General features: G+C 35.4%; 1 protein-coding gene across 1 annotated transcript in view; it reads left to right on the top strand.

Moving 5' to 3' along the window:
- GORASP2 (golgi reassembly stacking protein 2) overlaps positions 1–23,495 on the top strand; it is a 41,528-nt gene extending 18,033 nt beyond the window's left edge. The window contains exons 2-10 of the mRNA XM_031960477.1: positions 7,603–7,683; positions 8,769–8,972; positions 9,258–9,344; positions 10,124–10,254; positions 11,187–11,319; positions 14,292–14,415; positions 18,189–18,275; positions 19,465–19,575; positions 22,434–23,495. Coding sequence (XP_031816337.1) covers positions 7,603–7,683; positions 8,769–8,972; positions 9,258–9,344; positions 10,124–10,254; positions 11,187–11,319; positions 14,292–14,415; positions 18,189–18,275; positions 19,465–19,575; positions 22,434–22,765 — 1,290 coding nt within the window. The 3' untranslated portion in view covers positions 22,766–23,495. The remainder of the gene's footprint in view (positions 1–7,602; positions 7,684–8,768; positions 8,973–9,257; positions 9,345–10,123; positions 10,255–11,186; positions 11,320–14,291; positions 14,416–18,188; positions 18,276–19,464; positions 19,576–22,433) is intronic.
- Positions 23,496–25,284: the final 1,789 nt, after the last annotated feature.

Here is a 25,284-nt window from a genome sequence, read left to right as displayed (position 1 = left end):
ACTGGTGTTGTAGCAGTGATTGACAAGTCCTATTTCTTGATTGTTAATTCTGATGGTGTAAATAAAATTAGGAGAGAAATTAATTTCAAGATTCATTAGAACAGAGGAAAATTGATATTTGAAGTAAATAAAAATTGAAAAAATAATTAGCAAAACATTTTATTTAAGTTGGTATTTAGATCTCAAACTTACCTATTGAAACTTTTAAGTTGTGGAAATATTTCTTATAATAGAATTGGAAACCTTTCAGTCAATAAACTAACATATTTAAGCACCTCCCTGGTTTTAGGTCCTATACTGGCTTCTTGGGGTACAAAAGGAAAAAACAAAACAGTTCTTGTTTTAAAGGAGTTTATATTCTGTCAGCATATATATGTAAATACAAAATATAGGTCAAATAAATACAAGATAATTTGGTGGGGAAAGGGGATCAGGTAAAAAAAGCCTTGTAATGGAGATGGTGCTTAAATCTAGAAAGAAATGATATTTTCTCATTTATAATATATTATTGTCCTCGTATATAATAAGGGAACAACCTATACAAAATTAAGGTGATAGAAAACTGAATGTTCTGTATGGAGTCAACAGGAATAATTTTTAAAAGTTTGAAAGTGTAGAAAAGGCCAGGTTTTGAAGAACTTCAGATACCTAACAAGAGTTTGTAATTCAATCTAGTGGGAATATGAAACTACTGAAATTTACTAAATCAAGGAAGATGAAAATATCAGTCCTAAACATCAGAAAAATCCCTTTAGTGGTTGTATGAATGATGAATTAGTGGTAGGAAGACCAAATAGGAGATTTGTAGTAATCCAGGTGAGAGCTGATGAGGATTTTTTTTTTGGCTGTTTAAGAGAGGTAATCCTGTTGGCAGCACCAACAGAAAAATCTGAAATGAATCCATAAATGAACAAATGAAAAAGAATTTATTAGGAATTTATATACCAAGCACTATCCTAAGAACTGAGAATAAAAATAGAGACAAATCTGTGCTAGCAAAGAGCTTTACTTTCTAAGAAGAAGAAAAGGCTTGTGGGAAATGATGGCCAAGAAAGGGTAAAACTCTTGGGAATGATGAGTAGAGCCCTAAGGCAGTTAACTTCTGATAATGTCCTTTCCAGATGATCTGACCATGCCTCTAGCTATCATTTTGTGTAACACTCTCTCTTTCTTTCTCTCTTCTCAGTTAAGTCTGAGAAATAAACATTTATTTTTGATTCCTCTACTTAACTCTCTGCAGTCTGACATAGCTTCACCACTCAACTTTAAAGACTGTCTACAAGGTTAACAACAAGATTTCTCTTTCTTTTAAAATTTTGAACTTAAAATTAGTAGTTTCTTAATTTCCAAAACTAATGGCCTTTTGTTAGTCTTCGTCCTTTTTAGCCTCTCTGTAGGCTTTAATGCTGTCACTCTGTCATCCTATATCTTTTCTTTAGGTTCTTGTGGCATTGCTTTCACCTGGTTCTTCTTCTGTCTCTGACTCTAACATTCATTTTACATGATTCCCAACTCTATAAGTCCAGTCCTAGTCTCTCCTGAGACTATCATCCTATATATCATATAGACATATCATCAGCTATCTTTTGGACATCTGAAATTGGATGTTCTCTAGGGATATAGAGCGCCACATGTCCAAAATAGATCTTATCTTTCTCCCCCAGCCTTCTCTTTCTTTCCTTTTACTGTTTAAAGATACTATCAACCTTTCAGTCACCACCTTGATTCCTCACTTTGTTCACTTCATACATCCAGCCTCTTATCAAATCTTGTCACTTCTGCCTTCACAACCTTCTTGTGTATAGTTCCTTTCTCTTGCATAGAGGTATTGCAGAGGCTTTCCAACCTCAACTCTTTCCTAAAGCTTAGATCTGACCATATCACATACCTTCAGCTTCTCTTTTGGAAATGTGGTGTTTTGAAGTTGTATAAACTGCTATTTTTGAAAAAACGTATTTTCTTTTGAATGAACTCTGAATCTATTTTATCTATTTAAGTTGTTATTGTTTTTAATCAACATTACTTCACATTTACTATTGTGTCACAGTTCCCTTTTATTGTCCTGCCTCAGTTTCCCTGAATTGTTCTGCCTCAATCCCCCTCGTTGCAACACTACCTCTCTCCCTCTTAATCAGGGGTCCTCAAACTACAGCCCGCGGGCCAGATGTGGCAGCTGAGAATGATTATCCCCCTCATCCAGGGCTATGAAGTTTCTTTATTTAAAGGCACACAAAACAAAGTTTTTGTTTTTACTATAGTCTGGCTCTCCCACAGTCTGAGGGATAGTAAACTGGCCCCCTATTTAAAAAATTTGAGGACCTCTGCTACCTAATCATCAGGATATTTGATCCAGATAAGGAGAAAGACATATCTTAGACAGCATGACCCCAGACCTTCCCTACTTATCAGAATATCTGGTGCCTTACCCTACCCTGTTAGAACCTGACTGATAGTCGGTTCCTGCCTTCAGTGCTCTGACTCCACCCCCGCCTCAGTCTCCACATACATATATACTTCAGGGGAAACTCACATTAGCTGCTGGATATTTTGAGACATCATGCCCCCAAAACAATCTCTCTCTCAAATAAAATATCAAAAACTCTAAATCTCTTGCCTCAGTTTCTCCGGCATTACATACTAGTATATTATAGTTCACAACTATATCTTATATCTGGTAGTCACCAATCTTTTTATTTAAATTTTTTATTCTTAATTTAAACACCCAGAAAGAAACCATTTCCATATACATAGCAGAATCCCCAAAAAGATTGTTTATGCAATCACAATTCATGTCACAGCACTTGCTTGTTTGTGCTTCCTTCAGGTTTTTTTGTTGTTGTTTGGGGAAATTATCTGTACATTTGCAGGAATGTTTCTGTGGCCTTTTTTTTGGGGGGGGGCATTACTGTTGCTAAGCCTGCTCTCCTTCCACTCCCCCCAAAAAAATCCACAAGGAGAGAGGGAAAAAATAAACCCTTATAACAAATGAATATAGTCAAGCACAATCTATACATTGGTTATATCCAACTATAGATGTCTCTTTCTTTACCTTGGATGCATTACTTCTCTGTCAGGAGAGGGTAACACGCTTTATTATCTGTTCTTTGGAAATATGGTTTACCATTACATTGATCAGTTCCTAAGTCTTTCAGATTCACTTTTCTTTACAGTGTTATATGTGTTAAGTTGCTCTTATGGTTATGCTCACTTCACCCCACATAGTGGGATTCTCTGTACAGGATTCTCTGTAATTGTCTCATCAATTTTTTTATTGTGAAATAATATTCTCTTACATTCATATATCACACTTTCTTCATCCATTCATCAATTGACAACCTCCAAGGGACAGCAAGGTAATACAGATTGAGAACTCTCAGTTATAGGAGGGAGGTAAAGTGAAATAATGAATGCTGAGGAACAATGAGTCAAGCGTAGGTGTGGTTCCATTGAAAATAAGCTTTAGGATTAGCTCTCCCAGTAAACTGGAGATGCCACACCCATCTCACCTTCTGGTTGATCTCATCCTTTGGGAGACCAATATCACATGAAGTAATTTGTATAAACATTATTATCTGTTTGTTTTTTTTAATTTTAAACAAATACAAAATAAGAAAAGTCATGTGCATAGCAGAACATGAGAGAATTCAAAATATAAAACAATAAATCTTCATTTCATATATATAAATTGTATATATGTTCATGTATGTAAAATGTATATTATACATTGTGTTCAAAGATGTTCATCTTTCTTTCCCTGTAGTTTTTTTTTTTTTGGTTCTCTGCTCTGCACTTTTTGCTTGATTTTTATTCTATCCTCCCCCCTGCCCCAAGAACACAACAATATTAAGTACAGTTATATGTGTACATATGTGTGTGTATCTATGCATACATACATTCATGATATCTGTGATCATTTATATATGTTATTTCTCCTCTGTTCTACAGATCAGTTGTTTTTCTGTTTTACATTCTCTATTTTTCATACTATTGGTTTTGTTTTATTTCTTTGTGTCTTAGAATGTCATTAACTTCCCTTTGTCCAATTCTAGTTTTCAAGCAAGGAATTATTTTCTTAAGTTTTTGGTTCTCTATTTCAAGTTGGCTGAAACACTTTCTCCCCCCCCCCCCCCCCCCCAATAATTTTCTTGGATTGCTCTTTTTTTTTTTTTTTTTCCATTATTTTTCCTTGGTCTTATTTTTAAACTTCCGAGAAATTTTTTTTTTTTTTTTTTTTTTTTTATGCATGGGATCATTTTTTTTTTTTAACTTCCATTGTCTTCCTCTGAATAGAAACCTTCATCATTTCTGTACCCATAGTAGCCATCTATGGTTGCTTATTTTAGCAGCTTTTAGTGTGATCAAGTTCTAATTCCCAAGTGCGGTCAGTTATTCCCTAACCTCTTTTTAGTGTTATTTTCTGTACTCTGTCCGGGGCTGTCTTCTCCATTCCTACACCATGGCTAGAGCTCCCAGTCTTGCTGCCAGGCAGATGAACTCCGGCCACTGCAAACTATATCTGCTCCCAGGGCCTTCTGGGTCCCTGCCCCTCTGCCACTGCTCTCACCTAGTGTGTGCTTGGCTCCTCCTCTCCCACAGCTACAGCCCAGCTGTGCTTGGCGGCCCCTCATTGTGAAAGGTCTTTCTTCTCCTTCAGCTATCTGACCCCAACTTTGTCCATGAGGTGAAAGTTTCTAAGACTGAAGCCACTTGCCAACCTAAGCTGCCTCTGGGGCTTGTTTGTTGTTTTGGCCTGCACTTGATTGCTCTCTCATCAGGCTGAACCTCTGCCCCTGGAGGTCTGGTCTTTCCTGGGATCTTCTTTGATTATTTTTAGGAAAACGGCTGCTTTATCCTGACTTATTTCTGCTGATCTGCATTCCCTCTGAGGCTATGTTCTGCCTTTTTCTGTGGAGGAAATTTGTATATTCCAAGGTTTTCTGACAACTACAACAACTCATTCCTGCTTCAAACTTCAACCTTATTTATTGTCTGTATGTCTTTTATGTCTTGCATTATTTTTCCATTTCTAAATGGATATTTGATATTTATCAAATCCTAAATTGATTATGCTATTTCTCACACAAAAAATTAATTCCTCCAATTAGGCAGGAACCTTGTCTTACATCCCCTGTGGTCTCTTCTGCACCAAACTTGTAAATATAGTTTTATTCAATGAAATAAATCTTCATCAAATACCTTTAGTGTAGAAAGCCATCTTCCCAGAATCCTCTCCTATGTTCATTTTAATGACCAAAAAAATAGGTTGCCTGATCATAATACTGGTGCTTTCTCTCCCCTTGCCCTTATCCCCTATAATATGCCAATTTTAAAATTATCTCTGTTCAAATTTCACATGATGTTATGTCTGCAGCTGGATTAGATAGAAGAGGGTATACACAGAGAAGGTTTATGCAGAAGCAGTGGGTTTAAAAGTTATTCAGGAACTGAGACTTGAATCAAGGAAAGGGTCTCAGCACTTAGAAGAGAAAAAAGAAGACTGACGCAGTGTCAACTTTAGCAGACTAGATGCTCATTTCCCCTATTTAGATAAAAATTTAATGAAACAACATATATCTCACACCAGCACAAATTTAACTCCTCATTCTTTATCAGAAATCTTTCTGTGATAATTTCAGCACTTAGATTTTATGTGGTCCTTTGCTTACCCCTCTTATGAAATTATGAAGAGACATCAAAAATGTAAAGAATATGGAATCAGGAGACTGATTAATATTTTGGCTCCAACACTTGTTTGTTGTCACTTATTGAGACTCAGGATAGAAAGGAGGACTCAGGAGACTCAGAATAGAAAAAACTCTTGACTTGTGGTCAGGAAAACTCTTCAAGTCCTGCCTCTCCTGTTTATTAGCTTAATGATCATGCACATAATTCCCTTTACATCTCTGAATCCATTTCTTCGTCTATAAAATGTTGAGAGTAACTATTAATGACTAACTTCACAAGAGTAGTTGGAGGAAAGGATTTTGAAAGCTTTCAAATACACCAGAGGTATGAAATAACTACTTGGTTTTTTAATGCTATGGTTATTTAGTATATCTACTAGATCCTTAGTGTGCAGTATGTTCTTTATACTATAGGTATTTGCTGAACATTTATTTCATTGAATCAAATTCAACTCACCACAAGTTTGGTGCAGAAGGGACCACAGGAAATGTAAGACAAGATTCCTGCCTAGTTGAGGAATTAGTTTTTGGATGAGACATATCATAAAGTCATAAATTTAGAGATAGAAAAGTAATACATGATATAAAAGATGTGCAGAAACTGAGAGTTTTAGAGATAGTAAATAGGGTCAAAGTTTAAAACAGGCATTGGTTATTGTAGTTGAATATTTCCTAAAAGAAGCTGGGACATAATCTCAAAGGGTGGACATAGTTTATTTAGATAGGGAGAACAGAAGAGAAAGGAGCAATTATTGTTTATCAGATTTCATTATCCTAAACCAATTGAAACTGATGACAATTAAGTGAAAATTGGTCTACACTCAGATGAAGAAATTGAAACTATTTCTAGTCATATGAAAAGATGCTCCAAGTCATTATTAATCAGAGAAATGCAAATTAAGACAACTCTAAGATACCACTACACACCTGTAAGATTGGCTAAGATGACAGGAAAAAATAATGATGATTGTTGGAGGGGATGTGGGAAAACTGGGACATTGATGCATTGTTGGTGGAGTTGTGAACGAATCCAACCATTTTGGAGAGTAGTTTGGAACTATGCTCAAAAAGTTATCAAACTGTGTATACCCTTTGATCCAGCAGTGTTACTACTGGGCTTATATCCCAAAGAGATTATAAAGAAGGGAAAGGGACCTGTATGTGCATGAATGTTTGTGGCAGCCCTTTTTGTAGTGGCTAGAAACTGGAAACTGAATGGATGTCCATCATTTGGAGAATGGCTGAATAAATTGTGGTATATGAATATTATGGAATATTACTGTTCTGTAAGAAATGACCAACAGGATGATTTCAGAAAGGCCTGGAGAGACTTACACGAACTGATGCTGAGTGAAATGAGCAGGACCAGGAGATCATTATATACTTCAACAACAATACTATATGATGACCAGTTCTGATGGACCAGGCCATCCTCAGCAACGAGATCAACCAAATCATTTCTAATGGAGCAGTAATGAACTGAACCAACTATGCCCAGAGAAAGAACTTTGGGAGATAACTAAAAACCATTACATTGAATTCCCAATCCCTATATTTATGCCCACCTGCATTTTTGATTTCCTTCACAAGCTAATTGTACAATATTTCAGAGTCTGATTCTTTTTATACAGCAAAATAATGTTTTGGTCATGTATACTTATTATGTATCTAATTTATATTTTAATGTATTTAACATCTACTGGTCATCCTGCCATCTAGGGGAGGGAGTGGGGGGTAAGAGGTGAAAAATTGGAACAAGAGGTTTGGCAATTGTTAACGCTGTAAAGTTATCCATGCATATAACCTGTAAATAAAAGGCTATTAAATAAAAAGAAAGAAAGAAAGAAAATTGGTCTACTAAATTATTCATTTTATTTATAATCATTTAAATATTTCTATCAATATTTTATCTTTATAGGTACAAGAAAATTCACCAGGGCATAGAGCTGGACTAGAGCCCTTCTTTGATTTTATTGTTTCTATCAACGGTTCAAGATTAGTAAGTTTGATTTTTGTTTTTTCTTTTTTCTTTTTCTAATTACATTCGCGTAGTCTTTTGAAAGTAAAAGTTTTAAGGCTCATTTGACACTTATACTTAACACTTTTTTTGAAACTTCAGTACTTTTGTTTTTTGGAAGTTTCTTATTGGCAAATAATGTGTGCTTCTAAACATTCTCAGATAAGTAGTTATTTTCCTTAACATTTTGATTTATTGATACATGAGTAATTTAATTAGAAGCAAATAAGAAAGATTTTTCAAAGAGAACATAATTGAAATCACTTGTTGTGAATTGCTTTTCATTTACATACACATTGGAAATTCCAATTTTAACATTGTTGTATAATCATGGCAAGGTTAGTTCTTGTTACCGGTTGGTCCTCAACATATTTATTTCTAAAGGAGCTTTTTTTTTTTTTTTTTTTTTTCTCTATTGTTTATTAGATGTGTTCATTCCTCTGGTAAAATATTTAAATTTTATTTCTATTTCTTTCTTTTCTTCCAATCCCTATTAGCATAGGTATATTCAAGGAAGAAGCCCAGAAGAAGTTAGCTTTTGAAAACAAACTTCTACTCCCATAGAAAAAAATCCATTGTTTCAAAATAGGTATTTTTCTAGATTAAAATAGTAACAGGACTATTCATTGACTTTCTAGGCTCCTTTTTGCTTTTATCACTTAAAGTCTCTTCCCATCCTGTTCCCTAGCAAGATAACCCCCAGATTACATTGTGGAATGGTACATCTCATAATTTAGTCAATAAAAATGTTAAATTTGAGGTGGATGCTTACTTGGAAACAGGAATGGTGCTCAATTTTTATTTTTATTTTTTAACATTTTGCTACCTAATAATAGGGGAGAAATGAAATATTAAAAGATACTGTTGTTGGGTTTTCTTTACTTTCCTAAACTTTTTGCAAATTGGTAAATAAATATTTTTATCTTTTTTTTATTTGTCTTTTCTGCATTTTGAATCTTGAAATGTTTTTTGTAGTGCTATATGGTAAATAATATAAGAAAATTGGCCAAAATTTTTGAATTTTATAAAGAAAAAATACTTTATTTATTTTTTTTTTTAATTCACAGAATAAAGACAATGATACTCTCAAAGATCTGCTAAAAGCCAATGTTGAAAAGCCTGTAAAAATGCTTGTCTACAGTAGCAAAACACTGGAACTAAGAGAAACATCAGTCACCCCCAGTAACATGTGGGGTGGTCAAGGTTTACTTGGAGTGAGCATTCGTTTCTGCAGCTTTGATGGGGCTAATGAAAATGTCTGGCATGTATTGGTAGGTACTGTTTGTAACTGTCACAGCCAAACTATATTTTATACATATGGTTTAGGTTTAGAGGAAGTTATACTTCCTCTAAGTATAAAATAAAAGCAAGCACAATATTTATGCACAATATTTATTAAAAGTTATAGAAATTTTGAAAAGTTTGTATAATTCTGAAGCTATCTTCTACTAAAACTGGATTGTTGTATTTAAAAGGTTTAGAAGATTTATGAATTATAAAATGTGGGAGATTATGAAATTTAAATATAACGTATTGTTTTATTTTGTTCATAATAGGAAGTGGAGTCAAATTCTCCTGCAGCATTGGCTGGTCTTAGACCTTATAGTGATTATATCATTGGAGCAGATACTGTTATGAATGAGGTAATATAATGTATTCCTTGAGTTTTGTCATGTTTTCCTGCTGATATTTGGATTCAGAATTACAGTACTTCATATTCGTCATCCAGAAACTGAATTTTGGACACTCCTAAGGAAGTGTCCAAAGGAAAGACCATCTCCACGCCACAGTAACACAGTATAATTTAGTAGAGGATTCTTTTAATAATTTGAATATAAAGGAGTATTACAGTGGAAAAAGAATACCACTAAGGAGATTGATTCTGGGGCTACTGCTTGCACGGATATTTCTGAACTAAGACCAAAGACTGAGGAGAAAAATTCTTTGCCAGATCTGGGGAAAACAGAAATAGAGAAGTTAAATTAGAGTTGGGAATTAGGGTGGCAGCATGTGATAAATAGGAAAAAAAAGAATTTAATAAGCCACAAGGCAAGGGATGGGGAGAGTGAAAATAGATAGTACTTTCCATATGCTTTTGTATGGCTACAGTGATACCTTCTGCAAACCACTTCCTTTCAAACTTTTCCAAAACTACAATTATCCCTCTCCAAAATCATGCCTACATATTTGTTACAAAACCCAACTTTTCTAAATTTGGAAGGTAAAGTTTCTTAAGCCACAGAGGTGTCATTTAATAAATTATTGTCCAAGGGAACACTTTCCTACAATTGGATGCACACCATAATGTGTATCCTTCCTAGAAAATCACTGACAATCTGGAAATATTTTAATGTCTATTTTATGTTTGTATGTTACACTGTAGTAGTATAAAAGCAAATGTATCCTATACATTCTTTTTCAGTCTGAAGATCTGTTCAGCCTTATTGAAACACATGAAGCAAAACCATTAAAACTTTATGTGTACAACACAGACACTGATAACTGTCGAGAAGTGATTATTACACCAAATTCTGCATGGGGTGGAGAAGGCAGGTAAGGTCAATCGACAGCAAAAATTATGACTATTTAAACTTTAACAAATGATTTCATTATAGAAAGATTCTAATATACCTTGAATGAAAGACAGAGAAGAAGATGTAACATACATAATTTTGCCCAAACTAGAAATCTGTAATAAATAAATAAATAAAGATTAAAATGTAATATTTGTATGATATTTCTAGAGACTGGCTCTTTTAATTATGAGAGAACACACAGTGAATTTAAGCCTTTCTTTTCATTCCAAACCATTGGATAACAGTCTATGATTACTGTTTAATACATAATTGGCAGCATTTCAAAAGCAAGGAACCTTGTTCTGACATGACTGGGGAAAAAGTGGCAAAGTGGGCACATGACATCCTGGCATGCATTAGCAGTGGTAGAACCAGAGCTACCCATATAGCCTGAAAAAAAGAACCCTTTTCTCCATCCCTTCTGCTCTTTCTCTTCCCAATAAAGGTATTTTTTTTTCATAATTTTGAAATTCAGCTAATTAGAATTTCAACTAGCTTCCTCTTTCACAAGAAGCCTTTAAAATGTCTATATTCTGGGGAGGCTATCAGTCACTCATACTTTAGTGCAAATTAACTTAATTAGATTGTTTTGGGGAAGTCTGTTGGCAGTGAGTGGGAAGGCTGACTTGTAAATGCCCACTCACTAACTCCAGGGATCTTTCCACCATTTCATGCTACTGGTAGGGTTGTTGATATCTTAAAGTTTCGTGTGACCCAATACAGAAAGAATATTGCCTCATGGCACCCTCAGCATTGAAGTCAGAGTGCTCATGATTAAAAATGTTTTGCAGGTGCCACACTCCCATTTCTTTAATTTTTAAAATGAGACAATCATCAGATAGCAAACATATTTAAGCCAAATTGTGACTGACCTTCAGTAGTACCTTTGAAAATGTCATGTTTCTAAAGCCTAGGATGTGGCATTGGATATGGCTATTTACATCGAATACCTACACGACCATTTGAAGAAGGGAAGAAAATTTCTCTTCCAGGACAGATGACTAATACCCCTGTGACTCCCCTCAAAGATGGTTTTACAGAGGTAAGATACTTGCTTCACTGACTTAATTTATTCTTTGAAAAAAAAATTTTTGTGGGTGCCTTTATTTTTAATATCAGTCATTCCTGGACATAACCCTCCTCCTGCTCTCTCCCACCTCCTTCCTCCTACCCTATTGAAGCCTTCCTTATAATAATACAAATGTTCAGCAAAACCAACCAATACAGTCATGACATATGGCTACATAAATTCTCTGCCTTTGTAGCAATTCATCTCTCTACCAAGAGGAAGAAGATAGGTTTCATTATGTGTTCTCTGAGCCCTAAATTGTTTATTATCATTTCTCTGTATACTTTCATAGAAGATTCAGTCAATGTAGAACTTTTCTTTTCAGTTTTTGATCTCATTTGGTCCAGTTGTAGGATTACTGGATCAAAAAGGACAAGCAGTTTAGTGATTTTTTTTCAAAATTAATTTTTATCAGGAATAAAAGACTTTTTGAGTTGAACATGTATATTAAATAAATAACTCAGCTTAAGCTCTCCTTCCTCCCCCCAAAAGAGTGTTAAAGGTGACTATACCTTTTATTACTTCCATGCTCTCTAAAACTTAGGATCAATTCAGGTATATTGTCAATCCCCCTAAGAGTATATTTTCTGCTCCTAAGTATCTTCAGCCCTAGAGACAGAACATGCAGAGCATGTGTGTATCCTGAGCAGAGTTGAAGCACTTTATCCCCTGTAGATCCCTATCTTTGGAGTTTCTCTGTAACACATGTTCATGGTGAGGGCCTTTTCTGCCTTGTCCTATATGTCAGACTAAACTTATATTCTCTTATGATAGGATTAAAAATTAGTAATGATAAACAATCAGGGAAAATAATACAAACTCAGTATATCTGGATCTCAACAACACATCAGTGCTCTCTTTGAAACAAGAAACCTCTGGATTTGATGATAATATAATTAGGTGGATTGTTAGGTGATTGAACAGTAACACCCAGTGAATGTTTATTGATTAGAGAATCATGCTTTTGAAAGGGATAGGCTCACTGGTTTGCTGAAGGATTGTGTCCCAAATCTCGGATGAAAACATGGGTGATCTGTTTTTCAAATCTTAGGGTAACAGCAAGCTGGAAAGAATATCTAATGTGTATTATATGACTTAAGAATCTAAAATGCTGAATTTTAATAGGGATTAAGCTAAAAGTCTAATATAGTTTTGTTTTGTTTTTTAAATCAGCTCCACAATCACATGGTAGAAAAATATCATAAGAAAATTCATATGGAAAAAATGTCTTTCAGGCCAAAAATTGTTGGAAAGCCCATAACTTTCTTTTAATACAAGTATAGATTAGTCTAGACCCCAGCTTCTTAAACTGAGAATTTCACTTAAACTTAAACTTAAACTTCACAACTCCACGTGGACTCTTGTAACTAAATTTAGGCATCATGAAATTAGGATCTATTATTAGTAAATATTTAATTTGCATACCTATTTTCTAAAGCCAGAAATTGGGGCCACATAAACATTTTCCAAGCTAAAAGAGGTTCCAAGTAGGAAAAATTTTAAAAGTCCTAGTCTAAGCAGCATTTTTAACTTCACCAGAAATTCAGTGGAGCAAAATACCAATATTTTCTGAGTGTATGTTTCTAATGAAAGGCACTATTTGTTTTATTGTTTAAATTTTTTTAATTCTGAATTTAAAGCCAGATTAAAAAATATTTCTACATTTAAAAAGAAAAAGAAAAATAATAAAGTATCTTTGCTGACTGCAAATTCAGTATGAGTGAACAATGTGATGTGAAATGCTAAAATATATATATATCATATGAACCTAGGTCTCATCAATAGAATTAGAACATTTAGCATAAAATAGATACTGAGAAAATTTGCCAACTGGATCCTGGGTGAGGGCAGGAGGATAACCAAGTTGGTGAGGAGATTTAAAACCATGTCATATAAGGAAATATCACAGGAACTGATGCTGGTTTGGGGAGTAGAGATAAGACATTATGTAATATGTATCCTTAATGTTTGCTTGGAAAAGAGAATTTACTGCTTCTGTGAGCTACTGAAGGGCAGAGATATGAGGACCTAGAGGGAATAGATTTCAGCTTATATGTGGCAAAACTTTCTAACCAAGTTATATAGAAATTAAATGAAAAAAAACAATGAGAAGCAATAAGATTTGAGCCAAATACCCCTGTTCTTACCACAAAATTAAAATATAACTCCTTCTTTATTAATACTGTTAAACACAAGTAGTGTAAATATCATGCTGTCAGTTGCAGTAACTCTGTTAAACATTTTTTTGTCTAACTGGTTACAAGAAAAGTGTTCCTTAAATAAGTTTGATCGTTTGTCCAAATGAAATGTATCATGGTTTTTAAAAAAACTTTAAATGAAGTGCTTCATGAGTTATCCCTCACTGGGTAGCTCCCCATCAGTAGACTAGGCATGAATTTGTAAAAAGGGATTCCTTTTAAGTTATTATTGGGTTAGGCTCCTTTCATCTCTGAATCCATAATTCTAGGTACCAACCAGAGGGGTAAATTTATAACAAGATGGTGTTTAAAGAGAAAGAAATATGTCTTAGAGGGATGAATGAGATTTAGGAAGAATATAAAAAGAATACCAAAACTAAAAATATAAATTGGGTGGAAGGGAAATTGTCATGAGCTGAGGTGTGCTTACAGTGTTGTAGTTGACTAAAATGGAATGTTTAGAGTGACAGAAGGTTACTCAAAGATCAAGGTAAGAAGGGCTGGTGTGATTATTTTGAGTGAGGGATGAGAATAGCTAAATATGGGATTCTCAAATGAGATGGCCTATGCTGGTGTCTAATAGATAGTCAGGATCACTACCTCTGGTATGGGTCATAATGGCAATTTCTGGGGCCAGAGCATATGATTAAAAATTTTTGTTCCCTATTTATTATGTGTTCTAAATGTTTTCTTTGAAATATACCAAAGTAAAACATCTAAGTAATTTTTACCTTGGTTTTTGGTAAGGTCCAGTTGTCATCAGTGAATCCTTCACCTATATCACCACCTGGAACCACAGGTATCGAACAAGGTCTGTCAGGGCTTTCTATTAGCTCAACCCCTTCAACTGTCAGCAATGTTCTCAGTACAGGTAAAAAGAAATTTTTTTTCCCTTTAAAATTTGTTTGCTCATGGCCAGTTTCCAAGGGTAGCTTGTCTCCCTATTTCTTCTCTATTCCACAAGGCAAATGGCCTATATTTATGTTCCATCATTCCACAACAAACAGGGAGTTTAAATTGTCATATACCAGCCATTGGGTCTAAGCCTATCAAGTTAGAGGCCAAGGAATCAGCACTCTATTAACCACAAATAGAACATCTAGAGGCCCTGATCATGTGTAAACTACTCTTCCTTTATGATGGTTGCAAACATCTTTGATAATCTAACTTGATTTTGGTAATTGAAGGACCACTAATGTCTGTGGTTATATCCTCCAAGGAATCTTTTAATATCCTAACATATGCATCAGCTCAGACACCTTGTTAGAAGAAAGCCTGCAGTTGTGAATCACATGACCCAGCACCATGGAGTATTAGTCATGTTCTGCAAACTACTTTAACTGTCCATTCAAAAAAACAAAAAAGGAATTACACCAGATGTATAATAATCACAAACATTCCAGTGCAAAAAGAAAGGCCCACAACAAGGTAAAATCCTTATGGCTATATATATAGCTATCAGAAACCTAATATTTAGAGGTCTTATTCAGCACTCTTCCCCACCAGGCTTTATATACTCTAGTACGAGTGCCAGCTAATGCACAGATTTGGGCAGGGAGTTGTCTTGGGAATCCCCCTATTGCTACAGAGATTATTAAAAACCCATCCCTCAAGCAGCATATATGCTGAATCTGCCAAACTATTTGTAGCTGAAGTAAAGTGGGTACTTTCTTTTGATTATGACCACTATTGGGTTAAGCTGCAATGATAATGCTAAAGGGCAGAAGTATGAGGACCTAGAGGGAGTAGATTTCAGCTCTAAAAAAAGTTACAGCTCCTAAAGCTGTAGCCACTCTGCTTAAAACACTCTCACTCCTAACTCTATAAAAAAGTGAAAACAGTAATTCATTCCAAACTGAAAAAGAAGGAAGCCAAGGGTTGAGAGGGGATGAGATACCAATGTTGGAAGGTGCTCCAGGAGACTGAAACCAGCTTTGGTCATCCTTCCCCCTGTTTTCCCTAATTTCCCCCCTGTTCACAATAGGGGCAACCAAATCATTCTTGCAGCCCAACCGTAGGGGGTTAGATGCATTAGCTTTCAAAATCCCTTCCAGTGTTTCAGCAGCAAAGTAGGAGGAAACTTGAAAGTTGAGTAACAGAAGAATACAAAGAGAAAGCACAAACAGCCAGGATTTCAAGGGAAAACCTTCAGTAAAAGTTGAGAGTTCATGCAAATATATCAGAAGAGAGGATCAATTATAAAATCAGAAAAGGAGACTGCTCACCTTCTTGACAAATACATTAAGACAATAAGAAATTCCAGAGTGGTTAAAAAATAGAAATAAGTAAAAGAAAAAAATTAGGAATGAATATAGGTCAGAACTTAGAATTCTCAATACAGAATTTTAAAATTCAATTTACAAATTTAAAAAATTGATACAACAATGTTAAAAAAAAAAATTAAATGTATTCTGTGCAATCCAAAGTGACTGACCTTGAATACAGGTTATATAGAGACAACTTAATAAACATAGATCTACTAGGAAAACCAAAATACCATAATGCAAAAAATGATATATGGAAATTGCCCAAAATTTCTGAATACAGAATACAGACAACAAAGCATTTGGGAGAAAACACTTAAATTCATGCTTCAAACTCCACACTTCATAGTGATTAAATTTTGTGCTTTCTATTATACACAATAAATTTTGCAAGAGGCTGGTAGAAAGATTTTTAGACATAAAGAATAGGAAATTAAGATAATACAGAATTATTCTTTAGCTTTATAACAGTTTTCAGAGAGAAATAGAATAGTATGTTCCTGAAAAGCCAAGGAGCTCCAGCTGCATCCTAAAATGATATGCCCCATAGATCTTAGCCTAATCATCAATTTTAAAAAAAAAAAGAAGCATCTCTTAACAAAAGAGACATCACAAAAATAAAAACTACAGACATGAGAAGAAAATCTGCAAAACTATGTTTTGCTCTGTTGAATAAAATGATTTTTTTCTCATCAACAAACACAAATCTTGTAGTCTTATATTTTTATTTATCAGCTTTTTAAAAAAAAAATCATAGTGTATTTCTTCGTGTGGGAATATTATGCTTTGCAGAATGAATTGAACAAATACAGTTCCCTAAAACCAAGTGTTAAAACAGCCATTCCTGAAGTATAATTCAGGCCTTCATGGATCCCCAAAACTTTTTTAGGAATAGATGAACATGTTTATAATAATGCTAAAAAAAATTTTTTTTTTGTCCATTAAAATACTCTCCCCTTTTACAACTACATACCTTGAGTTTGGTTTTTCTTCTTATACCTCAACTGAAGCATTGAACATGGAAATAGATCTGAATATACAATTGTCTTCTATTAACCTGAATGTTAAAAAGATTTGCTTAAATATGCATTTTTGTTGTTTTAGAAAATAAAACAGGTTCATAAAAACCTGTCATTTATTAATATGTATTGAGTTATTTCTAAAGGAATCAATGACGATCAATTTTAATTTCTGACATGGTGACATAGTAGATGGAATATATGTAAATAAAAGTTTTGGGGGGATTCTTCAGTAATTTTTAAGAGTAGAAAGGGGTCCTGAAACTCAAAAGTTTCAGAACTGTTTAAAACATTTATTCCCCTTGTGATTCATAAATAAATCCTTGGCTAAAATTCAGTTAAACATTAGCTTCCACCCATAACTCATCCTGCTACTATTTCATTTTATGTGTGCATGAGTTAAAATTTGTCATTGAGAAGTCAAATGAATTACCAGTTCTCATCTCTTTCCCATCTACGTAATTTTATCTATTAAGTAGTTCCTTAAAGCTTGTATTTTATTTTTCAAGACTATCCCCTGCATGTTTAAGACTGTTTCTTCTGATTCTTTTTTGAGACTTCCAAGGAACTTGCCATGATCTTTTTCTCTTAAAAGGTATTATGATATAGTGAAAACAGTGCTGGACCTGGAGTTAATAAGACCTGGGTTCAAACCCTACCACTGACACTTCTAAGCTAAGGACACCATAGGCATTGAAACTTCTCTGAGCCTTCATGTTATCCTCTTTATCTATAAAATGGAATGGTGCCTATGAGGATCACTGTTATTATTCTTAATAACCCCATTTGGGGTTTTCTTGGCAACCCCAAGAAATGATATGCCCCACAGATCTGAAGTGGGTTGCCATTTCCTTATCCATCTTATTTTACAGATGAGGATACTGAGGCAAACAGGGTTAAATCACTTGCCTAGGGTCCCACAGCTAAATTGTCTGAGATCAGATTTGAGGTCAGGAAGATTGATCTTCCTGACTTCATGTCTGGTGCTTTATCCACCATGCCAACTAGATGCCCTTTAAGGATCAGATTAAATGATGTTATATGGAGGATTCTACAGACTTTTAACAGCAGGGAAGCTATTTTTGTTAATTAAATAAAGCTTTTTTTGTTTTGTTTTGTTTTTGGATAGCCATATTGATACTTTATATTCCAAAAAATATTTGCAGATCAATTAATTTGTTACTTTATCTCATTCTAAGTATGTAAAGATATGCAATCTATTACGCAGTGTTTTTGAGACAGATTTTGATTTACATAGTTATAGCTTGAAAAATCTAGGAGGCACAAAGAATTATAACACATTGATTTTATTGGTTAAATAAATTTATTTGAAATAAAAATGTAACCTTGGTATATTTTAGGTGTACCAACAGTACCATTATTGCCACCAAAAGTTAACCAAACCATCGGTTCAGTGCCACCAATCAATCCAGCAGCTACGTTACCAGGTAATTTTAAAAGTACAGTATACTTTGGGGAACAACATTTTTGACACAGAATAATAGTAACTAGTATTTTATAATAATGGAGGGTATTTTTTTTCTTTTCAAGTCTTAGGATAGAAACATAACAGTGATTAACCCTATTTTATAGTTGAGGTTAGAGGTGCAAAAAAGGTTAGAGCACATAGCAAATTAGCAAGTTAAGGATTGGAACCTGGTCTTTTAACCAGTTACCTCATGTTCTTTCTATTAAATCACTCAATGTGAGCCAATAAAGAAAAAAAAAAAAAACATTTACTACGATAAGGATGGTAATTATTTTTTTTTCCATGAATATAAGATTTTTTTTTTACCAAAAAGCAAAACAAAAACAAAACTGATTTAATTATGGCACTACAAATTAATTTGAAGTGAGTATCTATTCCAAAATTATTCTGCCTTTACATTTTTCACATAGTTGTAATACAGATTATTCTGTTACAGATCCATGAGTAATCATTGTCGTAGATTTCTGTTCTTAGTGTTGTGATCCTTTAAAATGGCATATAATGCCACCACCCACCATATTCTTATTTCTAATCATGCTGATCTGCCATCATTTGTGTAAGCACTCTTCCACTCCCATTGTTGGACATTAGAATTCTTCCAAATTTCTTTGCTGCAAGAGCCCCTTTGCCCATTGCTAGGCTAGTCCTCAGGAAACAGACCTGTCTGTTAAAGGGGCTGCCCTCAGTGCATCCAGTGTGGTGGATTCCACAGAGCTTTTTACACTGTTTTGGCAGCAGTTCTCACCAGCCCAGGGTCACTAATTGTGACCTCAGAAATCTGACAGAGAATTAGTGCCTTCCCCCTCCTAGTCAGGCAGCTAGTGGACTATAAGTGACCCCTATGGCCAGTAGGGACCAGATTTTGTTGGTGGGCCTGGTTCTGTTTTTTGCTTTACTTTCATGTTTTATTACTGGGGAGGGTTTTTATTTCGAATGGGGCAGGGTCATTGGGAATTGGCAAGAAGCCTTTTTTAAAGGCCTCCATAAAACTAAAATCTAGTATCCTTCCCATGCTATCATGAGCCATCGCTGGCATGTGCTTCTGTGGAGAGTTTATGGGAATAAGGGCCTGACCACCATTTTGTTGTGATTGGTAGCTTGTTGCAGGTAAAATGACTTGGTTTTTTGTGTGGGGGTGGTTCTTTCAGGTCTGGTGCCTTTGCCAGCAGGATTGCCCAACCTAACAAATCTCTCCAATCTCAACCTGCCAGCACCCCAGTTAATTCCAGGAGCCGGGTTACCAGAAGTTATGCACCCTGGTATGTACTGAATCTGTACTGAATCATTTTAGAAACATTTCCCCCTCTTACCCTCTCCCTCCCAGAATCTCTATAGCTGAGAAAGAGTCAAGGTTCTCCATCTTAGTTTTTTCCTTGAAAGAAAATCATTTCAGTCTATTTTAGCTACATTAGAACAAGCTATCAAATTTGACTATTGAACAGTTTTCCTCTGATATTAGTGCTTTGAGGGGGTCTCTCTTCCCACTTTACCCCACATAGGAGAGAAAGAAGAGGGTATAAGAAAAATGCCCCTAGGACTTTCTTGATTTGTGAGCAAAAGTATTTCGCCTTTTTTCTTTATCCTTCTTCCACCTCAAGCACTGCTATTACATGCCTATTTTAAATATGAGAAATGTAGATATGCTATTTATGCCAGTGAATTACAATAAGAGTCTATTGGCTAACCTAGTGGAGGTTAATTAACTACCTACAGGAACTTTTTCTGTCAGCAAATGGATAATGGTTTCTTTTTAAAAGTGTAGTCTAGATTTCAGCATTTAAGTTTACGTCAGATGTTTATAATTGAGAGTAGCAGGCATATAGCATATGATCTATTTTCTTGTCCTTTTTAATCACAAAATATGATTTTCTTTTTAACTTAACATAAATATCCTTAAATTTTACTTTCTGCTTGTATGATATTTTAGGAGAATTTCTGTATATTAAATAAAGTCCTTTTATGCTTTTTATAGGTCATAACTTAAGTGGTAGATTTGAGAAAGTTTTGTCTCATGGCTGGTGTGGATTTTAGTCCTACTAGCCAATAATTTATCTCCTGGTAAATAAAAGCCAAGTTTTTCATTTGTCAGTTGTGCTAAAATAAAAGAAAATGTGTGCAGTCAAATTATTTATTATCATAAATTTACTTGTTAATTTCTGTTTGCACATTACTTCTATTATGCTTACAGCCTAATTTAAAAGTTTGCAAAAATTTGGTGACAGATATAATGAGTCTCAGTTTTCTTATCTTAAAATAGGAAAAGGGGGCACAGTGGGCAGAGCATCAGCCCTGAAGTCAGGAGGACCTAAATTCAAATCTGACCTCAGACACTTAATACTTCCTAGCTGTGTGACCCTGGGCAAGTCATTTGACCCCAATTGCCTTAGCAAAAAAAAAAAAAAAAAAAAAAAAAAAAAAAAAATTAGTAAAAAGGAATTAAGGTCTTTTCCAGCCCAAGGCTTTATGTTCCTCTGATGCTTCTATGTCTTTGGAATGAATATTCTGGTAGAATTGCAGTACTTTGTTTAAGGGTATAAATATTGAAAGTGTTCACTTTCAGCAGCATCGTTGCATTTTTGAGAACCATGTACTATAACCCCTTCAGATGGATATGATTCTCTACTTCTTCATCCTTCTGATTGTCTTTCAAGGAGTAACCAAATTACCCAAGTTTCAAAATAACTGTGTAATTTTGGTTATATGGTGGTAAAACACACAAAAAAATGGCTCAACCATTTTTGTACTTCAATTATAAAGACATTTTAAAATCTAGTTATGTTGCTTAAATGTATTTGTCATTTTCTGTTTTTAGCCATATCTTAGCCATATGTTGTTCTATGACATACCATTGCCAAATATTATTCTTCACATAGAATCCCTAACAAATGAAAAATCGCTCCCATAGACTGGAAGGTAAATTCTTGGCTTGGGGATGGAAGAATTGAAATCCGCACCAGTTACAAGGAAAAAATGGAGTTTTTCATTGCCAGGATGATAAAGAGACAGACTCTCCCTCTCAGATCTACCTAAAATTACTGAGGTTTTAAAAGAACCTAAGGACTTTACTGACCATTCAATAGGAAAGACCATCCATTCTAAGATCAGCCAGGTCTGATCACAGGATCAGACCACCACATAATTAATAGGATTTTTTTAGCCAGAGCAGTTCACAAAGATCATCTGTCAAGGGGTAGAGGTTTGTGAATTTTGAATCTTTGAAATATTGATCTATTTCTTTTAATTCTCAGACATGATGCTAGCAGCTTCTGTGATCTCAGAGTTCCAACATGATTTTACCTAGTTCTCAGTCTTAATTGGGTGTTAACTTAAATGTTCATGTTTGATTACTGTATTGAATAAGTGGCTTAGATTTGAATTTTTAGTTCCTCCTTCCTGTCCTATTAGGCAATAGGGAAAAGTCTTTGGCTTATTACAAAAATATGTTTTTAAGCCATGATGTTTAGCTAAAGACAAATGTGGCCTGTGGTTTCGTTGTGTTATAATTGATTCTGTATTTACTTACTCTATTCTGTGTTCTTGAGTTGTGCTCAGGAATTTAGCTTTTTCTTTTAGTTTAAAGATAAAATTAAAAGAGAAGTTCTCTCTCCTACCATTAGCCCTAAGATATCTCCAGGACATGTGTGTGTTGCATCATTAACTTGGTACCACTCCCCAGAGATATATCTCTGCCTTTACTTGTCCTTGTATACTTATAATTAGTAGTTTTTATGACTATCAAGGAGACAAGTCTGGTAGTTTTGATCCTCTAGCAAAGCTTACAAGATGCAGATGGGTCCCATAAAACAGTTAACGTTCTTTAATTGTCACAGAGAGGTAGTGATTGCCTGCATGTGAATGCCAGGCCACCTTTCTTGGTAGAGCCCACACTTAGTGTTCCCACCCCTGCCCCACACCCTATCAATTTTTTTGTCACGTGTTGGTAAAGAGGGGCCCTCTCTCTGGGGGGTTGTTGGCTGTACCGAAGTGGTCACTGATCTGCTTTAACAGTCATACATATCACTGTTTATAAGCCGATCGTGCCTCACTCGACCTTATTAAACTTACTTGAGATTTTACCATGAGCCATCCATGGGTTTGTTTTTGTTTTTCATTTCAGGTTTGCCACCTCTTTCTTCCTTGCCTCCCTTAAACCTGTCTGGAATAACACCGCTGTCCATGCCATCAGAATTTCTCCCCTCGTTCCCTTTGGTCCCAGAGGTTTCTTCTGCAACGCCTGAGCTGCTGTCCTCCCTTCCTCCAGTAGTGAGCCTACCTTCCGATCCAGCTTCTGCTGCAAGAGCAGAACAGACCTCTTCACTGCCCTCAGATGTTCCTCCCCCCACTTCAAAGGCTGCAGCTGCTATTGAAAACATAGCAAACGAGCCCATCCCGACCAGTGAAAAGCCAGTTTCTACCGTAACAGATACAAGTGTTTCAGAGTCACCTTAACTTGAAACCCTTCCTTGGGATTGGCTTGGTATATTTATTTAGCCACAGGAGCGTGTTTGGAAATGCAAACTATCATTAATTTCATACTAGTTTGTACTGTATCTGTAGGAGTCCTGTAAATAATTCTAAGGGTAAAGATAAAAAAGAAGATATAGGCTTTCTAAACTGCAAAGTTGGGGTGGAGGGGCAAGGTTCACCAGAAAGTGGTTGTATTTTAAGGGTAACACAGGCTCCCACTGCCACCCTTGGAGAGGCTAGGACTATAGCCTGTTGGACCTTCTGCCAGCTCCTTCTGTAAGAAAATGGAACCTTTTATGCATAATCTTTACCTGCAATGTTTCTTGTACTTTGTAAACAGTTTGCAGGAATGCAAACCATCTCACACACATTGGGGGGGAAGAGGTTCTACTTTTGATCTTTGTGAGTCACATCTATTTTAACATTTGCAAAAGATCTTCCAACTAAAGATGTTTGTTAAAGTTACAGAACGTGCACTGTTAATTGAGCATATTTTTATTCAGCCTATACACAGATCTTTGTTTTGAGCTCGTAAAATTACTCCACATTTTGTAACTGCAGCTGTGTTGCTTGATGAGTTTGCTGTAAAATGGCATTTGAAAGGAAATGTTGTATAGTTTTAAACCAGAAGGTGGCACTTTGTGGCTACTTGTAAAATAATAGCTATACTGGGAAAACATAGATACAGCAGCAATAAATTACTGTAATTTTACTTTTCTTCCTGTGTGTTACATTCCAGTACCAGTCATTGCTATGTGTGCCTTAGACATGACTTTGTATCAAGGTAAAGGTCTCCTGCCTTATTGAGATTTTTGCCTATTCTTTGGGGTTATCAAGGTAGTTAATATCAGATTGAGTTCTTGAAAAATGTAAACTCTGTTGAATAGACTTTCATAAAAGACAGCTCAATGACGATCAGTCTAATAATCCCATGCCAAAGAAGCCAGTCTCCCATCTTTCTCCTACTGTGTGGTGTGCTATGCTGAGTGACTTAGATATATCTCAGAACAGAAGTTTTTCTACCAAAAAGCTTAGAAGAATTGTACCTTCTTCCTATGGCAACTTACAGGCTTGAGGCAAACTTCTAGCACTTGTCACCTGTTACTACATTTCATTTTCTAGCATGGATTTTACACAAGGGTTCAACAACTTGACTTAGATTTGCTGCTTCCACTTTCATGTAGAATTATTTCCTTCAGGCCAACAGTCCTATGTTTGGATGATACATTATAATAAGGGCATAAAAGGAAATAAAAGTCTCTGTACATTTGGAACTTACAGTTTTGATCCATTACAGGAGGAAAATTGGGTATCCCTTTACTACAGGTTTTCTTATAAAGGCCTTAATTGGATAAATTCCATCTTTGAGAATTTATGATTACACGTGAAAGTTGTTAGTACTTTCTAAAATATGTCCATCGGTCCAAGCAAACCTGACATGAGAAATTTTGGTTTATGAAATAAAGCATTTAGCCTTTTCAGCTGTGAAAGAACTTGCCATACAATTCCTTTGAGTAGCCATTTCTCTTACTTCTATAAAATGCTATGACCAGCAAACACCTTTGCTGGAATGAAGTTAATCTAGTGCTTTAGTTAAAGTGGGAGTGAGGTAGTAGACTCACTGGGCCATGGAGATGTTTGTTCAATTCTGGGCCTTCTGAAGAAGCAGTTTAGCTTTCAATACTGCCACTTAAATCATCCCTCCAGCTCTTTTCTACATGTAAAGTGCTAAATTAGAATTCAGGGGTAAACCTGCCTCCCATTGATTCATCATTTCAGTACACAGTAGGCATGTAAAGGTGTATGCCATGGAAGGGAGACCCCAGTCCTCAGGAGGTGGCAGTTCAGTTGAAGAGAAGTTGATAGAATTTAGAATTAAAAGGAACTTTTGGGTTGTTTTTGCTCAACCCTCTTCTTTTCAGGTGAGGAAAAGCTAAAAAGGTAAAGTGAGTGGCCCAGAGAAATGGACAGACTCAAATCCAGTCCCAACTCCCATGTTCTTTTCTACTTTGAAGCATTAATAACACAAGGCAACCGTGGTGTGTGGTTCATTTCAGTCATGTCTGACTTTGTGACCCCATTTGAGGTTTTGTTTTCTTGGCAAAGATACTGAAATGGTTTGTCATTTCCTTCTGCAGCCTATTTTATTCTTTTTTTGTTTCTTTGTGAGGCTGTCAGGGCTAAGTGACTTCCCCAGGATCACACAAATAGTGTCTGAGGCTGGATTTGAAAGAGAAGCCTTCTGACTCCAGGCCTTGGTGCTCTAACCACTGAGCCACTTTGCTGTCCCAGAGGAGCAACATGTGCTAAGTCCATATAAGCAGCAGAGTCCTTGTGCTTAAACAGTCAGGGAAAGCTTCATGAAGGACTTGAGCCAGATGCTGCAGTGGAGACGAGAAAAAAGCCAGCATTTTATTCCCCTGCTAGTTGGTGTCAGGGTAAAGAATCTGTATTTTGAGCTTCAGTATTGCCTAGGGGTGTCTGACTTCCTGAGTGCAATC

The sequence above is a fragment of the Sarcophilus harrisii genome, chromosome 3, assembly GCF_902635505.1.
Source record: "Sarcophilus harrisii chromosome 3, mSarHar1.11, whole genome shotgun sequence".
Lineage (NCBI taxonomy): Eukaryota > Metazoa > Chordata > Mammalia > Dasyuromorphia > Dasyuridae > Sarcophilus > Sarcophilus harrisii.
Note: the sequence above shows the minus strand (reverse complement) of the source record. Positions and strands in the feature narration are given on the sequence as shown.